The sequence below is a fragment of the Daucus carota genome, chromosome 3, assembly GCF_001625215.2.
Source record: "Daucus carota subsp. sativus chromosome 3, DH1 v3.0, whole genome shotgun sequence".
NCBI classification, from domain to species: Eukaryota; Viridiplantae; Streptophyta; class Magnoliopsida; order Apiales; family Apiaceae; genus Daucus; species Daucus carota.
Genome location: NC_030383.2, coordinates 42,841,202 through 42,861,701, shown reverse-complemented (window position 1 = coordinate 42,861,701; position 20,500 = coordinate 42,841,202). Strand labels below are relative to the sequence as shown.

At 41.1% G+C, this 20,500-nt stretch overlaps 1 protein-coding gene across 1 annotated transcript; it reads left to right on the top strand.

Annotated features, from left to right (window-relative positions):
* The first annotated feature begins 796 nt into the window (after positions 1 to 796).
* On the top strand, positions 797 to 1,951 carry LOC135151547 (uncharacterized). The gene has a single exon (XM_064090064.1). It carries the CDS (start codon positions 797 to 799, stop codon positions 1,949 to 1,951), a length of 1,155 nt encoding a protein of 384 aa, XP_063946134.1.
* The last annotated feature ends 18,549 nt before the right edge of the window (positions 1,952 to 20,500 follow it).

Genomic DNA, 20,500 nt, shown 5'->3' with positions numbered 1-20,500 from the left:
TTATTCAATAGTCAAGATAAACTATTTCCAAATAATACTTCAGCCGTTCCAGTGGTTTGTCTAACACCACCTCGACTGTGAACCCTTATTATATTATATAAGGAGTCTGACAATCTAATCTTCTGCTATCCCATTTGATACTAGATTGTCTACAATATATAATATACAGACAATGTGAAAACATGCATTCAAGATCCTCAAATAATTGTTATATACTTCAAACGAATATTTCAGTATAACCCTAACACAAACCCCCCTCCGGCGTTGTTTTGCAGACTCCCATCCAGAGCTACACCGCAAGACACCAGTGCACGACGGAGGAGCTACCGGAACAGGATCTGGAGTTATCATTTGGCGCTAGAAGGAAGGGAAGGTGTCCTCTGTCCTGTGGTCACGGTGCCACTGGACTCATCTCCTACAACAAGCCCCCGAAACGGGGGTCCAAAATCACACCTGTAAGCTCTCGCAAAACACCCAGCTTCTCAAAACCCTCAGCCATGGCTTTTCTTGATATGTGCATGATAGAAAACCTTACTTGAACAAAACCCTAAATTTGTCTGTAGTAGAGCATGATAGCAAACCCTGTCTAAGCAAAGCCCTAATCTTGTCTGTAGCACATAAAATCTTTTTGTCTCACACCTGCACACATTTTGTCACTTAACTATTTGTAGCACTTCTGAAATTAGTAAGTTGACTACCTGTACACACTATTTCTGTCATCCTGTCACTATCTATACTGTCCACGTACACTGTCATCGAAATAGCAACCATATACCCTGTGTGAATTCTGGAAACCATGACAAAAAGAACCCGCTCCCACCTGGGTCTCCCCCTGAACCTGGATAACCCTCAGACAGACCAGGACAACCCGAACCAGGATCATGCCTCAGGACCCCTTTTCACCACCGTGAACCCGGACGAGAACCAAACAATCAACCCTAATGATGCCCGGGTTACGATCGAAATGAACCAATACAAGTACACCGATGTCCCGGTCACCACCCACCACCTGTCCCAGCTCACCAGTGTGGAATTGGCTGAAGCCATCCGACAATACCATGATCGCCGGGAAAGCACCCGCAGGCTTGAGCACATCGACGAGTCTGAGGACTCCGGGAACAGTCGTCAATCCCGGGGTTCCGTCTTCGACCGGCTCGGAGAAAAAGCAAAGAAAAAGAAACAAAAAGAAAGTAAGGAAACCCGACAGAGAATCCTGGCCGAAAGGAAAGAACAGATCCGAAAAGAAGAGGAGGAGAAACTAGAACAAAAAATTGCTCTCCGGGTCCAACTCGAAGAGGAGAAGTTGACAAAAGGATCCCGGTCCAAACGATACCGGAAGGAAACAACACCCGAACTCATCTCTGATGACGAGAATGAGGGACCAGGGCAAACCAACCTCAGAGACATGATCAACGAACTCAACAGGAAAATTGGGAATGAATCCGGGCACGAAATAGGAGGAACCCTAACTCCCTTCAGCCATTCCTTGGAATCCATTCCCCGACAAAAGGGCATGAAACACTACAACTTTGAATCCTTCAATGGACTAGGTGACCCGGAGGAACACCTGCACTATTTTGAACAGATAGCCCTGATCTACTACTACAATGATCTGACCAAATGCCGCTTCTTCGCATCCACATTGAAGGGAAGGGCCCAGAGATGGTTCAGCCGGATCCCCTCTGGGAGCATCGGGTCCTGGAAGGATTTCAGGGAAGCCTTCCTCAGAAGGTTCCGAGCAAACAAGACACATGAACTTCATATGTGTCACCTGGAAACGGTTCGCCAATATGACAACGAAGCACTTTCAGACTACATGAAACGTTTCCAGGAAGCAATCAACAAAATTTCCAACCTAGATGAGCGTGAGGCTCTGAGCATATTCCGAAGAAACTTGGACCCGGAACAAAATGAAAGATATGTGGTCGAGTTGATCAACAAAGAACCCTAGAGCCTGGCAGCTGCCTATGCCATGGCCGCAAAATTCATTAAGGAAACCGACGTACTCCAAGCCATGAGAATGACCAGACATGGTAGCTCAAGAGGAAAACAGGTCGAGGACAGACCCAGAAAAGAATATCATCCGGATAAGAAATTCAAGCCAGATAGACAAACCAACTTCATCCAGCATTCAGATTCTAAGAGAACCAGCCAACCAGGATCCGGGTCTAGAAGCGACCCCGGTCCGAACAAAGCAATCAGGGAACCAAAACCAGAACCCGATTGGACCCCGCTAAACAGATCCCGTGAGGATATACTCAAAGAAGTCAGAGACAAACCCTTCTACTACCCACCAAAACCCATGCAGACTCCTCCTGAAAGCAGACCCACCAACAGACACTGCGACTATCACGGCACTCATTGACACAAAACGGAAAACTGTATATCCCTCAAGTACTTCATTGAAGAGCAGATCAGTAAAGGAAACATGGGACAATATGTAGCCCGGAACACGGCTGACAAAACAGGAGGATCCGGGAAACAGAAAAACATTGTCAACGTAGTACTGGGCGGATCCTGTTCCCCTCCTCCCAGCCCGGGCTCCTGTCAAGAAGTGATGTCCATCTAAGCCTTCCCCGAACAAGTCATTTCCTTCAGCAACAAGGACTTCGAGGGTGTCACCCGGGGTCACAATCAGGCCCTGGTGGTAACCTTGGATATAGCCGAAAACGAGGTCAGACGGATCCTAGTCGACAACGGCTCATCAGCAAACATCTTGTTCAAACATACCATGGACCGGATGCAACTAGGGAACATCCGGATGAACGACTACAGGGAGGACCCCTTATACGGATTCGGGAACAGCATTGTCCCGGTCCTGGGAACCCTTTACCTCCCGGTTCGTTTTGGTACAGCCCCAAACCAAGTCGTCCATATGATCAAATTCTATGTCACAGACACACCTTCCTCTTACAATGTGATCATTGGCCGCCCGGGTCTAAAAAAAATCGAAGCTATCACTTCTGTCACGCACCTGAAATTCAAATTCCCAACCCCGTTTGGGGTTGGAGAAGTCAAAGGAGATTCGGAAACGGCCGGGGTGTGTTATAGCCAAGCCTTGGTAATGGCAGAAACACATATGGACAATAAGAGAAAGGCAACCGTTTTCCAAAAACAAAGAAGCCACAAAAAGCATCGACCTTACCCGAAAACAAACCCCAAAGGCGAAGTCCAGGTCATCGACCTAGACCCGGGCAGTCATAACCCGGGAGCAACCAACCCTGATCCGGAACAAAGCAACAAAAAAGCAACCATGAGCTCAGCTCGAAATTTTGTTGAAAAGAATACTGATGCCCGGATCCAACAAATGATCTCGGCACAAGAATTGACCAAGGTTGAGGCTGCGGTCGAAACCGAGTCTATCCTGATCGAGAAAGACAACCCGACGAGGAAAGTCAAAATCGGGAAAGGCCTGGATACCGTTTTCAAAGAAGAACTCATCCAACTACTCCGGAACTATGCAGATGTCTTTGCCTGGAGCCCGGACGATATGCCCGGGTTGGATGAGTCTCTAGCAATGCACAGCTTGGATGTAGATCCTAAGAAAAAGCCGGTCAAACAAAAGCGAAGAAATTTCGCCCCGGAGAGGCAGCGGGCGATAGATGAGGAAGTTGGCAAGTTGATGAAGGCGGATATCATATGTGAGATCAAATACCCGGAGTGGCTAGCGAATGTAGACATGGTTAAAAAAGCAAACGGCAAGTGGAGGATGTGTGTCGATTACACAGATTTGAACGCTGCATGCCCCAAAGACCCTTATCCTCTACCCAGCATTGATCAGCTTATTGATGCCACGTCAGGGCACCTGATGTTAAGCTTCATGGATGCTTTCTCCGGGTACAATCAGGTTAAGATGAACCCAGCAGACATAGCCAAAACAGCTTTCATAACCCATCGGGCGGTCTATGCCTACAAACTGATGCCTTTCGGACTAAGAAACGCCGGGTCTACATACCAGAAGGCAATGAATGAAATTTTCAAAGACCAACTTGGAAGAAATTTGGAATGCTATGTTGACGACATCATCTCCAAGTCAACATCAGTCCCGGGTCACATTTCAGATCTCAGAGAATGTTTTGAGAACATGAGAAGGACTAAACTAAAACTCAACCCGGACAAATGCACCTTCGGAGTAGAGGCTGGAAAATTTCTGGGGTTTATGGTAAGCAACCGGGGTATCGAGGCCAACCCGGAGAAGATCAAGGCAGTCCAAGAAATGCAACCACCCCGGACTCAGAGGGAAGTTCATAAACTAGCAGGGTCCTTAGCAGCACTTCGAAGGTTTGTCTCAAAACTTGCTGAAAGATGTCTACCATTTTTTGAATTGCTAAAAGGGGCGAAAAATCAGAAGTCAGTAGAGTGGAGCCCGGATTGTCAAAAAGCCCTTGAAGAAATCAAAGCATATTTGTCCAAACCCCCAATCCTGATAAAAGCCTTACCCGGAGAACCTCTATACCTATACCTGTCAGCCGGACCCCTTGCTATCGGGGCGGCGCTGATCAGGGAAGAAGCCGGACAACAGAAACCTGTCTACTATGTCAGCCAAGTCTTGAAGGATGCGGAGACCAGATATCCCAACTTAGAAAAATTTGCATTTGCACTGATCACCGCATCCAGGAAACTCAGACACTACTTTCAAGGAAGAGAAATCAGGATTGTCACAGACCAACCTTTGAGGAAAATCATTCACAAGCCAGACATCAGTCAAAGCCCAGGTCCTAGCAGATTTCGTGGTGGAATGTAATTTCCCAGAAAACCAGACAACTCCTATGGAAACTGAACCGGAAGCCCCGGAAGAGCCTAACCCGGAGTCTTGGATACTCCACGTTGATGGCTCCTCAACAACCGAAAGGTCAGGAGCCGGACTCATCCTGAAAAGCCCGGACGGGTTCACCATCAAAACAGCAATCTCTTTCAACTTTGCAGCAACCAACAATCAAGCAGAGTATGAAGCCCTGTTAGCAGGATTGAGGTTGGTCCGGACCTTGTCTATCCGGAACCTTACCATCTACAGTGATTCCCAGATCGTGGTCAGGCAGACCAATGGAGAATACCTTGCCAAAGACCCGATCCTGACCAAGTATCAAGCCTTGGTGAAAAGCTACCTCACTCTGATCCCCGGGTGCAAGATCTTGCAAGTCAACAGGGAAGAAAATGCTGAAGCGGACAACCTCTCCAGGTTAGTCCAAAATTCAGCAGACCTGGATAGCTCAGTCTATTTCGAAGAATTGCATAAGCCAACAATAGAACATGAAGAAATTTTCGAAATCAACAACGACCCTACCTGGATGACTCCCCTGATCAACTACATAGAGAAGGGAGAGTTACCCGAAGACAAAGGAAAAGCTCAAAGACTAAAGGCTAAGGCAGCCAAGTTTTTCGTAGAAGGCGGGATCCTGTTTAGCCGAACCTACTCGGCCCCGATCCTGAAATGCATCGGCCCAGAAGAATCCGAGTACTGCCTGAGGGAAGTCCACGAAGGAATTTGCGGAGACCACATGTCGGCCAAAAGCTTAGCCTACAAGATTATCAGACAGGGATATTATTGGCCGACCATCCACCAGGACGCTATGGAGTTTGTGAAAAAATGCAAGAACTGTCAACTGTTCAGCAATGTGCCCCGGGTAAGCCCTATCCTACCTTCTTCAGTTTTATCCCTAATCCCCTTTGCTGTATGGGGGATAGACATCATGGGACCCTTTCCCCGGGCTAAGGGAGACCTCAGATACCTTCTTGTCTCCATTGATTATATGACCAAGTGGGTTGAGGCCAAGGCGATGCGGACAATCAATCAGCAAGATGTCATCCGGTTCATGGATAACATTCTAATGAGATTCGGGCTACCAAGAGTCCTGGTCTCAGACAATGGACCCCAGTTCATAGGGTCGGATTTCGAAAGCTACCTGGCTGAAAGAGGTATCAAGCATAAAAAATCTTCAGTCGCCTACCCTCAAGGAAATGGCCAAGTGGAAGTTACCAACCGGATCCTCCTGAGAGGAATTGAAAAATGGTTGGAAGAAAGCAAGAGCAAATGGCCGGAAGAACTACCGCATGTCCTCTGGTCATATCGAACCAGCCCCCGGACAAGCACCGGAGAAACCCCATTCAAGTTAGCCCATGGAACGGAGGCAATGCTTCCAATCGAAGTCGGATCACCCTCCCATAGAGCGATCAACTTTGATGAAATCACGAATGAGGAGGGAATCCGAATCAATTTGGACCTAGTAGATGAAGTCCGGGACCAGGCAATTGAAAGGATGGAAAAATACAAAGAAAAGACCCGGGATCACTTCAGCAAAAAATCCTGAGTCAGAAATTTTCAGGCAGGAGACCTGGTCCTACGAGACACCGAAGCCTCAGATCCAACCAATACTGGCAAGCTGATGCCAAAGTGGGAAGGCCCTTACAGGGTCAAAGAAGTCCTAAGACCGGGTACCTACAAGCTCGAACATATGGACGGATCCGAAGTATCAAACACTTGGCATGGTCTTAGGATGAGGAGATTCTACCAATAGAGCGATGGAGAAGAAAGGATCCTGGAAGATAGCTACATATTCCTAAAAGCAATCATGTACTTTTGATCATTCTCAGAGCTATGTAATCGTTTTAATATCAATGAAGCCTTTTGCTGTTGATGAATCTACATTATTATTTACTTAGAAAATTTCTAAGGCAATCAAGCAATATCAGCAAACAACCCGGGCATGATTTACCCGGATCTATCCACACAATTGTTTCACTTGGAAAAATTCTAAGTATAAAAGCTAAGAAAGCATACAACCCGGGAACGATCTACCCGGGTCCATTCTTGCAATCATTTAACTTGGAAAATTTCTAAGTATAAAAGCTAAAGAAAACAATCAACCCGGGAACGATCTACCCGGGCCCATCCATGCAATCATTTAACTTGGAAAATTTCTAAGTATAAAAGCTAAAGAAAACAATCAACCCGGGAACGATCTACCCGGGTCCATCCATGCAATCTTTTAACTTGGAAAATTTCTAAGTATAAAAGCTAAAGAAAACAATCAACCCGGGAACGATCTACCCGGGCCCATCCATGCAATCATTTAACTTGGAAAATTTTTAAGTATAAAAGCTAAAGAAAACAATCAACCCGGGAAAGATCTACCCGGGTCCATCCATGCAATCTTTTAACTTGGAAAATTTCTAAGTATAAAAGCTAAAGAAAACAATCAACTCGGGAACTATCTACCCGGGTCCATCCATGCAATCATTTTACTTAGAAAAATTTCTAAGTACAAAATTGTTATAAGCAATCATCCTAGATAAGCAATATATCAAACAAACAAAAGCATCCATTCATAAGCAATATTTAAAAATACTGGAACCGGGTCCAAACAGACCCGCATCAAATATCCCAATCCGGATCCGAACAGAGTTAAATTACAAAATATTGTTTCTTAAATCAAACACGAACAAATTGGAGAGAGATAAGAGGATCATTTAACAGGAGTCTCATCAGCAGGTTCAGAATCGGCGGAGGAAGAATCCGGATCAGCATCATTACCCGGGTTGACAGGAGGAAGAAAGCTAGGGGATGGACCATCATAAGGCTCCGGTTCCTCCCCTCCGGCTTTAATCTTGTCCTTAGCCGCAAGGTATAACTCAATGAAACTTTGGAGGGTGGCCGCCGAATCAGTCTTAATATGCCTATCGGCCACATTCCAACACCGGAGAACCTCAGCAGCAGCAGCCTTGTTAAGAGCCGCATCATACTCCGGGGACTTCTTGAACTCGGCTATAACCACCGCAGCGTCCTTCCGGGTCTCAAGTTGCTCCTTCAGATTACTAAGCTCCCCCTCCAACCCGGCTACTCTCTTCTCGGCCTCATCAGCCCGGGCCTCCGCATCTTTCACCCTCTGACCAAGTTCCGTTTCCTTCGGAGCTCTGCTTCCTTGATTTTGGTGGCCATCCCGGACTCTAACGCCTCCCGGGCTGACCTCTCCACGTCAAGATCCTTCTCCAGCTTTGTGACCCGAGCGAGGCTCTTCACGGAAAGATCCCTTTCTTTTTTCAAATCAGCCAAGGCATGGGTGTTGAACCCGGCCAAGCGACCACCAAGCTGACAAATAGAGATTGCAACAAGGTCAGCAAAGACAGAATCACAAAAAATAGATGAAGCAGAACAAAGCCCGGGTCAAAAACTACATGTCCCCAGAGATTCCCAATCTCTTTAAAATTTGCAGCAAGACCCTCGTCCTCCATCATTTCCCAATCCTGGTCGGAGGGGAGTTCAGACATCAAGCCTATGACCTTCTTGACCGGGTACTTGCCAAATTTAGGCACCGGTCGAGAACCACCCTCACCCCCAGCTCCCAAGTCCATCAATTCCATGGCAGATTTGCCCGGATCCTCCTCGGTCATATCAATCACCTGTTTTTGAGAAGAACTTGTCTTCTTCCTCTTCTTCTTCGGCTCGTGGACCGGGCTCTCCACCTCAACAGCATCAACGTCCAACTCCGGATTCTCTACCTGCAGCTCTGGATCCGGAGTAGCACTTGAATGCCCGGTCCCTTCGGTCCCCTGGCGGGAAGACCCGGACTCCCCTTTCTTCGCCGACTTAGATTTCGGCTGTGGCTTTGGAAGGGTATGCACCCCCCCTAAGAATCTCAACGCAGCAGCAAAGGAATCTTGAGCAGACATATCACTCCAGAGATCCGGGTTGAAGTAAGGAAGACCTGTGGAAAGAAAAAGAAGAGAAAGCTCAGGTCAAAAGCGAATAATAAATACGCAAACAACAGGCATATAGACCCGGACAACATAATACAACAAATTGTTCTAAGGAAATATGCAAACAACAGGTGTATAGACCCGGACAAGATATCACACAAGCAAAATCAAAACCAAGAAAAAGAATACAACTTACAACCACCCTCGTGCAACTTATCATGCTGCATAAAAGTGTCCCGGGTCAACTGAAACCTGTTATTTTACACCAACTATAAGAAAGATTGTAGAAGGGGGGGTTGAATACAATCTTTTACAAATTAAAAGATTCAAGGAACAATACACTTAATCACAGTAAAACAGGAAACACCAAGTATTTAAAAATACGGGTGGATTGAATAATCCACCCGTGAGATTTTATATAGAAGAATGTGTGGATTGATTACAATTCGCACAGCTGCTGGTTCATCACTCAAACAAGTTCTAACTCTCAGATTTTTCTCTCAAGTAATTTGAACAAGTTCAACTGATGCTTCTAACTTGGTTATATACTCCAAGTTTTACAAAGCTTTTAGCTAGATTACAAAATGCACTCTAATCTAAAAACAATGCTGCACAACTTTGTCTTATGCATGCTTTCTGAGATGTCTTCATCTTTGACCATCATCTTGATTTGATCCAGATTGCACTGCATGAGATAAGTATGTTTCTGCTTCTTCTTTATTTTCCTAATTAGGCTTCCATGTCTATTTTAGTGTAATTCGATCCATGTGATTTGTCAGACTTAAGCTCTAGTCACTTTCAACTGCTCTTTGCTTCATCAGTTGAGAGTTCTGGTTACTTTCAACTGCTCTTGACTTCATCAGTTGAATGATGTGCTGGGCTCATCAGTTGAATGAATTACAAACTTCATCAGTTGACTGATGTTCTAGTCTCATCAGTTGAATTCCTCAGCATCATCAGTTGAATACTTTGTCTTCAGTTGAATGCTTGATTTTCATCAGTTGAAACATCATCCAGTCTTCATCAGTTGAATAGTTACATCTCATCAGTTGAATATCCTTCACTTAGATAAAATTACATGGCATTGGATATTTACAATTAGCCATCCTATTCTACCCATCCGTTGATAATTCCCAAAGATAAGAAATATAACAATTACAACTGAAATTTGATAAAGATTCTAAGTAAGACATGTTACAAAATGTTTATGTTATCATCAAAAATTATTGATTCCTAACAATCTCCCCCAATTTATGACTGGAGAAGATGCAGACATAAATTCTACACTTGATGATAACAAAACATAAATAAAATAAAATGCAGAATTTAAATACAAGAGTTAGAAAAGTTTACAGATGATTATGCTCCTCTAGACTGAGCAGTTACTTGTTCCTAGAAGATCTTCTTCTTCTGGACTTAAGTTTTTCTTCAAGAATATTAATCTGTTTCTGAAAGATCCTGTAGAAGCATTCTTCATCACTATCTTGCCTGTTGAGCTTGGATTGGAGAGTCTTCAGAGTATTCAAGCTAGCAACTTTGAGTTGATCTTTAGGTCTGAAAAATCTCCTAACACCTTGATTGTCCCTAAATTCCATGACTGGAGTAGGTTCATGGTGAATTTTCTTTCCAGTGTAGGGGATTTTCAGCCTTCTTTGCAGACTAGCATCTGAGGACCATTCCTTCCTGATTTCAAGGATTCTCTTTAGTACCATTTGTTTTGCAGGTGGTGTAAATCCTCCTGTCCTCTTCATAGATCCATATATTTTTGTTAAAGAGCTGAATCCCTCAGAATTCAGAACTCTGTGAAGAGGCCAGATGACATCACCTTTGTTTTTGTAAGAGAATGCCAATCTTTCAGGTAATTTTGAAGTTGCTTCTATTCCTCTTACTTCTTGAAGATCATCCAGCTCCAGCTCCAACTCAGAGATTTCTTCAATGTTAGCAATAATAAGATAGTCATCAGGATTTTCAGGTTCTTTTGCAGGTTTAGGAGGGTTAGCCATCCTCTTAGCCACAGACTTGACTTTCTTCTTTGGCTTGGAAGTTTCTTGAACAAGAAAAGCTGGAATTGGGATATCTTCCAAGTCAATTGGCTCCTCCTTTGGCATTATTGGCTCATCATGGAAGTTGACATCTGGATGTACCACTGTGGTGTCCTTGATTGGAGAAGAAGGCTTTGAGATAGGCTTTTCAGGCACTTCCTCTCTTCTCTTGGCTGCCTCAGGCATCTTAGTTTTAGATTTGACTCTCTTTTTCTTTGGAGAAGATTCAAGAGGCAATCTTTGCAGTGTCAAGACATACATTTTTACTTTTACCAAACTTTATCATATATTACTTTGCTGGCTCTAAGATGATGAGGCTGGAGTGAGGAAGGCCTCCTAGACTCTTCTATATTACATCACAAATGCTATTAAAGGAGCCTGGTGAGGAAAGGTTCAGGGGAATTAGAATGAGTTGGGCGTTTTAAAGAAGGCATTGTTTCTTGAGCTATGTGGATTTGAAAGAACAGAAGGTGAATAGTCTCAATTGGTTAACAAGAAGCTGATTACATAGAAATATTAATGTAAGAAGTCTATTACGTATTATTCATGCATTAAGAGCTTAGTATAATTATCAACAGCAAATCCCATATACCACCACATTGTAATAATACCAAAAAAATCAACAACAACACTTGAATCAGATCATAGTTTCACAAACCCACAAACAATCACCCAATTCGTACCAATTAAATATACACACAATCACACACACCATAATTGAAGTGTACAAAAAAATCCCTTCTGAAACCACATAATAACACCAATTAATCAACAGTAACACTTGAATCAGATCATAGTTTCACAAAGGCAATCCATACTAATTATATATGAAATACACACACAGGTTGTCTCGGATAGAAAAACATACCCAAATATTTGGCCCCTAAAATAGACGCACGACCGAAACCTAGAGTTTACTCGCTGCTAGTACTCACGCACACTCGCTGCTGTAGCCTGTAGGAGACGACGGAAACCCTCGGAATCAGCGGCTTCCAGTACCCACGCACTCTGCCTCTAAGACACGAACAATAGTAGTAGAAGTTGGGTAATATTTGAAACATCTAATTATATACTTTAAAATTTCAAACATCTAATTTTTTATGCAAATATATTTAAATAATAAAAATTATTAATTACAAAATAATATACTTTGAATGAAAATTTTCAATTGTAAGTATTTTTTGAAATTGTAATAATGTTATCAAAAATATTAGAAGTTATGTAATATAATTTATTTCAAAAACAAGAGGATTAAATAAGATCGATATACTATTATCATGAACATACATTTTGGAGATATATGATGTTATTATATTTAAACATAAACACCGATCAAAAGATAGATAATTTTATATATAACTATAATTATTAATATTTCGGAATCACGTAAAGTCAATTTTGAAGTTGCTTCGAAAAAAAATATTCTTCAATTAACCCCTTCTAAACGATTAGATTAAAATCTGATAACGTACAGTTAATTTGGAAAAATTCTCATCTATTCTTAAATATGTATTTTTAGTAAAAATAAATAAAATATTATTAGATTAAATAATTCTTAAGTAAGAAAACCGGACAAATATTTACATTCAAGGCATATCATCATATATGTTCACATTAAAAAAAAAAAAAAACAAGCAGTGGAAGAAATAAATGGCGCATGTTCATACTTAAGAATGAACAAATACATATATTTGTTAAAAGTATCCTTTACAAGATTAATGAAAAAGATATTATAAATTTAAAGTTTGTAATTTTACAATGCCTAAACCGTAGACATCTTCTGTTTTCAGTGTACGTAAAATAAAAATACCATAGCATTTATAGGTAGCCAAAATTTATACAATTTATTTAAAATATTCAATTTAATTTTATAAAATTAATATACATAGCCTAATTTTCAATTTGAAAATAGTTAATTTCAAAATTTTATTAACTAATGTTTTTAAAATAATTAAATATTTTTAACAATTTTAAAAAATTTAATGAAAAATAAATAAAAATGAAAAATTCCATTAGCAACCAACTTCTGCGACCAACCTCCGTAGCTAAACTATGACGTGGAATTTTCTGCTACGGGAATTGGTCGCTAAAAATTTATGGTCGCAGATGTGTTGCGCCAAAAAAATAATTTGGGGGGAAATATCCAGCGACCCCTTTTAGCAACCACCATCGGTCGCCGATACTATGATGATCTGGCACTTATAGCGACCACCTGCGGTCGCAACAGATAGCCGGTCGCAAATAGATTTGCCGCGAATTTTCCCTCCATTTTTTTGGAGGAAAAAAATTCTGGGCACCGAATTAGCAACCGTTGTCGGTCGCTGATATGGTATTAGCGACGACGGTGCTTGCGGTCGCGGACAGCAGTCGCTATTGCTTAATATTAGCGACCAACTTTCCGGTCGCTGATAATTTTGGTCGCTGATGGACCAGTTTCTTGTAGTGTTGATTCAAAGAGAGTTGAGATTCATACTCCTTTCTTTCACATTCTCTGGCCACCTCTTCAGCTTTTGCAAATGAGTAGTGAGGATGGCCAGTTCGAATAAACAGCTTTTGGCCTTCTCTGTAGATGATGGCAAAATGAGCTTTTAAAGCCACATCTGTAGAGTCTTTGTAACTTTTGATCTCTTGGCCCAAAAGCTTGTATTCACTTTTGTCAGGCCTGGCTAGTGGAAAGTAGATTGAGCTTGAGTCTTTTCCAGGCCTGGAGTAACCACAATTGTTTGGAAATAGAATGGCCTTGAACTCATTCAAAAATGATGGCTCACCCTTTTCTTTCTTGGAAGGAATAACAATTTCAGGTGTAATCACCCTGAGAATTGTAGTTGTGGTTGGAAAAGAGATTTGAGCTGTGGTGGCTGCAGATGAGGATGTTGAGTTTACAGAAGATTTCTTTCCCAACTGAGCCACCCTCTTTGCAATAGAGTCTAATTCTTTCATCCTTTCAATCTTTTGCTTTTCCCATTCAGTGTGGAAAGGAGGAGGAATTTGGCTGATCAATTCTGCAGGAGTTGGTAATTCTTTCTCCCCCTTTTTGTTAGCAGCAAGTGTAGGGGATGGACTGGGAAGTGAAACACCAGAGGCAAGAAGAAGATGTTGAAGAAGTCCAGTCTGAATTCTTTGATGCTGCAACATCTCTTCCATTCTAGAGTTTAAGATATGGACATTTCCTTCCAGAACTTCCACTTGCTTTTCCAACTGAAGTTGTTTGTGCTCAGATTCAGAAAGTGCTGATTTGACTTTAGCTGGAAGCTTTTCATCAATTTGCTTGGTCAGATCAGTCTTGACAGAAGCAATGAGAGAATTTAGATGCTCTATCTCATGCTGAAAGTGGAGAGATTGATATTTGTGAAGCTTGAGGTTGTCCAGAGCCTGACTGGCAATAGTAGCAGAGATGGATGGAGGGGAGGATGAGCTTCCAGATTGTGGTTGAAGAATGGTGGAAACTTGCCATTGCAGCTCCAAGCTAACAACAGTTGCATTGGCAGACTGCATGGAGAGCCAAGAAGGAAGAGAAGTTGGAAGTTGATCACCAAGAGATTCCTCAAGTGCATCATTGAGGTCTTCATCACTATCATCATATTGAAAGTCATCTCCAGCATTGGCAGGCAGAGCTGTAAGTGCCTCCTTTGCTCTAAGCATAGAAGATGTAGTGTGAATCAGATTGAGGTGCCTCTCAGCTGCTTGATTATCCAATCTGGCAAAGTCTTGAATAGAAGACATCCCATGAGTAAAAGTCTCAGGGTCTAGTGAAACACCATCCAATATGGATCTGTATTCAGCTTGAAAATCTTGTTCACTAAACCCTTCATTGACACCTGCATTTCTCTCAATTTCTCTCTTTTCTTGCATCAAGCGCTCCCCTTGGCTCACCACACCACTTACCTCTCCCTCACTTACCCTTATTAAAGGGTCACTCTTATCCTCTCCTTTTTCCTGGCTGGAAGAAATAGCCAGACTCTCCACTCCCTCTCCTTTTGCCAGCACACTAGGCTGCCTCTCCACTCCAGAGCTCACTGCACTCAATCCTAGAAGTGTTTGTGCCACCATGTGATCAACTGCTGTAGAAAATGATAGAGTTGTTGCAACAGCAGCAGTTGTCAACTGATGAGGGACATCAGTTGAAACACAAGTGGAGGAGACACTCAACTGATGAGAGCTGTTAAGCATATCAGTTGAAGAACAAACACTGTTCAACTGATGAAGGAGATCAGTTGAAGATAAGGAAGAAATAGGTTTAGAAGCTGTGATAGTTGAGTCTGTGGTGATTGATTTTAAAGGTAAATCCACAGAACACACTATCACAGAAGAAGGAATTGGAAGAGAAAGATCCAACAAATCATCAAAATGATGATGATCAATCTCAGACGGGGGCTTCTCCATGAAATCCAAAGATGGAGAATTTACAAGTGTGGTGTGAATTAATTCCACATCCACAGAAGAGGTTGGGGATTGTTTTTGAGTAGTAGAGATGGTAAGATCATGAATATGGGTGATTTGTTGAGATGAAGAAAGGGGCTGTGACTCCACATTTATTGGAGTCACATCAATCTGACTTTGAGAAGTTACAGGCATAAAATCCAGAATGGATGCCTGTGTGTGTGCAGAGTGCAAGTTTGTCACTTCTCATCTTCTTTCTCCCATAAGCTTTGATTGGTGAAGAAGTGGTGTCCCTCCCCCTTTTTATCTGTGTCCCTGGTTGGGGACTATTTTCAATAGCAACATCCTTTTGGGAGGATGCTGCTAGGGATGTGCTTAATTCCATATTAACATCTACAGTCTTTTGGGAGACTGTAGAGTGGCTAGGCTGGTCAGCACTCACCTCTCCATCCTTATCCTTAGGGCTTCTTTTATGTTCACCCTTTCCCTCCCCCTCACAACCTCCAATCACACTCCCCTCAGGTTTGTTTTTCTTGGATTTTACAACAGATGCCTTTTGGGAGGCATCTGAGGTTGGTTTAGAAGATTTGATTTTAGAAAGTTTTGCCACTTGTGTGGACTGTTGATGGGCCTCTTCAACAGCCCTGATGGCAGAAAGCAAAGAAGGTGAGGGTTGAGAAAGAGTAGTAGGAAAGCCATGTACCTCTTTTTCCTTTCCAGCCTCCATGATTGGCAGGTACACCACCTCCAAGGAGGGGTATAGATTCATCCTAAAGAGATCTTTAAAGACTCTCTTTTCCTGCACAAAGCTAGGAAGCTTGGCTTCCTTGTTAGTGATAACCAGCTTTTTATTGAGATGATTAGCCAGCATCATGAGAAATATAACATAATAAATATTCCTAGGTCTACCAGTTTTATCACCTAGTTTCTCCCCAATTTCTTGGATCATCAAACCACCAAAGTTGAAATATTCATTAGTCAAGTACATATAAAGCATTTGTAAAATCTGGGAAGTAAGAGCATTAAAATTACTAATTTTACCAGAGAATGCTTTAATAAAAGCATCACACAAATAACTCCATTCTCTCCTAAGACCTCTTCTTTCTATTTTACCTAAGGCATCAGTTGGCAAAACATAATTCATGGCATAAAGTAAATTAACCAACTGAATATCACTAGGCAAAGATAAGACAGTGTCTTCAGGAATCTTAAAGCATGCTTTCATAACATCAGCATTAACAGAATGAATTTCATTATTAATAGAGAAGGTTAGAGTTTCATCCTCACTATTAAACTCTGCAGAGGTCCACATCTCCTCCACTATTTCATGGTAGATGGTAGGAGCTTGAAGCATAGCATGAGAGAGCTGGCTTGATTTGATGAACTCCATCATCTTGTGATACTCCTTTTCCTCTACTGCCTTAGTGTCTACAAATGCTGCGAAGTTGTTCTTCTCATAAATGAACCCACTTGGTGCAGTATACTTCTTCATGGGTGCCATTATAGTTACAGGAAATAGCTTGAAGAAAATAAGAGCTTGTTTTTGCACAGAGAGAGAAGAGCAGAGGGTTTATGAATTCGAAAGAGTGAGATGAAAAGAAATGAAAATAAATTAAAACACTTAAATACTTTCTCAGAAAATTGCTGTGATTGGCTGAGAAATTACCGTTGAGAAGAAATTACTCTTATTTAACTCTACAAAAATTACACACACGATCGTGTGTATAAAGTAGGAGAGAGACAAGAGAAATTTCAACGGCTCAGATCTGATAATGCTTTCAACGGATGAAATAAGCGCCTCTTTAAACTTCCTATTCAACTGATGATGATCAGTTGAAAGTAATCTCAACTGCTGTCATCAGTTGAATGGAAAATAAGACAAGAGGATATTGTTTCAAACATCAGTTGAAACAATTTCATTAGTTCATCAGTTGAAGTATCACAGACTTTATCCAGAATTATAATTAACTTAATTTTGATAAATTAAAATTAATCAAATTCTGGCTGCCAAATTACAGAAAAATTCACTCTAAATTAGGAGAAATTTAACATACCTAATTTACTTACCAACCTTGTGAATGTGGATTCATCAAGAGGTTTTGTGAAAATATCTGCAATTTGTTCTTCACTTGGAACAAAATGCATTTCAACAGTGCCAGCCATCACATGTTCTCTTATGAAGTGATATTTGATATCAATGTGCTTGGTTCTTGAGTGTTGTACTGGATTCTCAGTTATAGCAATAGCACTGGTGTTGTCACAAAATATTGGGATTTTTGAGAGATTTAATCCATAATCAAGTAATTGATTTCTCATCCACAATAATTGTGCACAACAGCTTCCAGCTGCAATGTACTCAGCCTCACCTGTAGAGGTTGATACAGAATTTTGCTTTTTGCTAAACCAAGAAATCAATCTGTCACCAAGAAATTAACAGGTGCCTGTTGTACTTTTTCTATCAATTTTGCATCCTGCAAAATCAGCATCTGAATATCCAATTAGATCAAATCCAGAGTCTTTAGGGTACCAAATACCAAGATTTGGTGTTCCCTTAAGATATCTGAATATTCTTTTTATAGCAATAAGATGTGATTCTTTAGGATCAGATTGAAATCTAGCACAGAGGCATGTAGAAAACATAATATCTGGTCTACTAGCTGTCAGATATAAAAGAGAACCAACCATGCCTCTATAATTAGAGATGTCCACAGATTTCTCATTAGGACTTAACTCTAATTTGGTGGTTGTTGGCATGAGAGTCTTAGCTTCTTTGCAATCCAATAAATCAAACTTTTTAAGTAGATCATAGATGTACTTAGTTTGATTTATGAATATACCTTCCTTTACTTGTTTAACTTGTAAACCAAGAAAGTAGGTGAGCTCTCCCATCATGCTCATTTCATACTGACTTTTCATTAGATTAGCAAACTTCTTGCAAAGTTTCTCATCTGTAGAACCAAAAATTATATCATCTACATAAATTTGAACCAGAATAAAGGCACCATTTACATTTCTCTAAAATAGTGTTTTATCCACAGTTCCTCTGGAAAAATGATTATCAAACAAGAATTGAGATAGAGTGTCATACCATGCCCTTGGTGCTTGCTTTAGTCCATAGAGTGCTTTTAATAAAAAGTAAACATACTCTGGAAATTCTGGATCTTCAAAACCAGGAGGCTGACTGACATATACCTCCTCTTCCAGTTCACCATTTAGAAAAGCACTCTTGACATCCATTTGATAAACTTTAAAGTTTGCATGAGCAGCATAGGCCAGGAAGATTCTTATTGCTTCCAGTCTTGCAACTGGTGCAAAGGTCTCATCAAAATCAATTCCTTCAGACTGAGAGTATCCTTTAGCAACAAGCCTTGCCTTGTTTGTGGTGACAACTCCATTCTCATCCACTTTGTTTCTGAATACCCACCTTGTTCCTACAATTGTTCTGTTTTTAGGTTTGGGTACCAGCTTCCATACATTGTTTCTCTCAAATTGATTTAATTCTTCTTGCATAGCAAGGACCCAATCAGCATCTTTGAGAGCATCTTCTATGACTTTAGGTTCATCCTGTGAAAGGAATGCACTATACAAACACTCATCTTGAGTTGCTCTTCTTGTTTGTACAGATGCATTTGCATCTCTAATAATTAGCTCAAAAGGATGATCCCTTGTCCACTTTCTTTGTGGTGGAAGTGATTGCCTTGATGATGTGGCTTCATTGTTGAAGTTCAGGTTTCCATGTTGGAAAGCTCCCCCTAAATTTGACATCTCATCATTTCTAGACTGATTGAAATTTTGAGACATTCTTTCAACTGATGATCCTTGAGGTGTTTCAACTGATCCCTCCAATGTAGTTTCAACTGATGCTTCAGTTGAATTTCCAATAGCAGTTGTTTCTTGCACCAGAGAGTCATCAGTTGGAACATTAATTCCGGGATTGATTCCAACATTCTGAATAGTGTCATCATAATCATCATCACTATCATACAGATCACCTTCACCTTCATTCTCAAATCTGAGATTATCATGAAATCCTTCATCTGACAATCCTTGAATCTTCTTATCATCAAAAACTACATGAATTGATTCCATAACAATGTTGGTTCTCAGATTATACACTCTAAATGATTTTCCATCAGAATATCCAACAAAAATAGCTTCATCTGCCTTGGCCTCAAACTTTCCAAGATTTTCACCTTGATTTCTTAGAACATAACACTTGCATCCAAATACATGTAGAAAGCTAATTGTTGGCTTCTTTCCTTTGAAGAGTTGGAAAGGAGTTAAATTATGAGGTTTGGTAATTAGTGAAATGTTTTGAGTAAAACAAGCAGTATTCACAGCTTCAGCCCAAAAATAGGTTGGAAGTTGAGCTTCATTAATCATGGTTCTTGCAGCCTCAATAAGAGTTCTATTCTTCCTTTCAACAACACCATTTTGTTGTGGAGTTCTTGGTGCAGAGAACTCATGAATAATTCCCTCTTCTTCACAAAATTCTTTCATCACAAAGTTCTTGAATTCTGTTCCATTGTCACTTCTTATCCTTCCAACTTTGACATCTGGATTGTTGTTTAATGCCTTGATATGATTGATAATGATTTTCCCAGCTTCATCCTTAGAATGCAGGAAGAAAGTCCAAGTAAATTTTGAAAAATCATCAACAATCACTAAGCAATATTTCTTCTTTGAAATGGACATTATGTTGACTGGTCCAAATAAATCCATATGCAAGAGCTGAAGGGGCTTCACAATTGATGAAAGAGATTTGCTTTTGAAAGAGCTTCTCTTTTGTTTTCCTAGCCGACAAGCTCCACATAATCCATCTTTGGAGAATTCCAGCTTAGGTAGACCTCTTACCAAGTCCTTCTTTACTAACTCATTCAAGGTTTTGAAATTTAGATGAGACAATCTCTTATGCCATAGCCAACTGTCATCTGAGCTTGCTTTGCTGAGAAGGCAAGTGATGGATTCAGACTTTACAGAATTGAAGTCAGCTACATACACATTTCCTTTCCTTTGTCCAATTAATACCACATTGTTGTCATCTCCTTTGGTGACAACACAGGATGCAGGAGTGAAATTAACTTTGTAACCTTTGTCACAGAGCTGACTGATGCTAAGCAAATTGTGCTTAAGACCAGACACCAATGCAACTTCATCAATGATGACATTCTCTTTTGCAATCAAGCCATATCCCATAGTATATCCTTTGCTGTCATCTCCAAAGGTAATGCTAGGGCCAGCTTTCTCCACAAACTTTGTGAGCAGGGAGGAATCACCAGTCATGTGCCTGGAGCATCCACTATCCAAGTACCACAAATTCTTCTTGTGGTTTCCCTGCACACATTTCAGAAACAGATCAAGTTGATTTTGGTATCCAAATTGCT

What these genes read in the sequence shown, in the direction of transcription:
- LOC135151547 (XM_064090064.1), top strand. Translation starts at nt 797, where the DNA reads ATGACAAAAAGAACCCGCTCCCACCTGGGTCTCCCCCTGAACCTGGAT.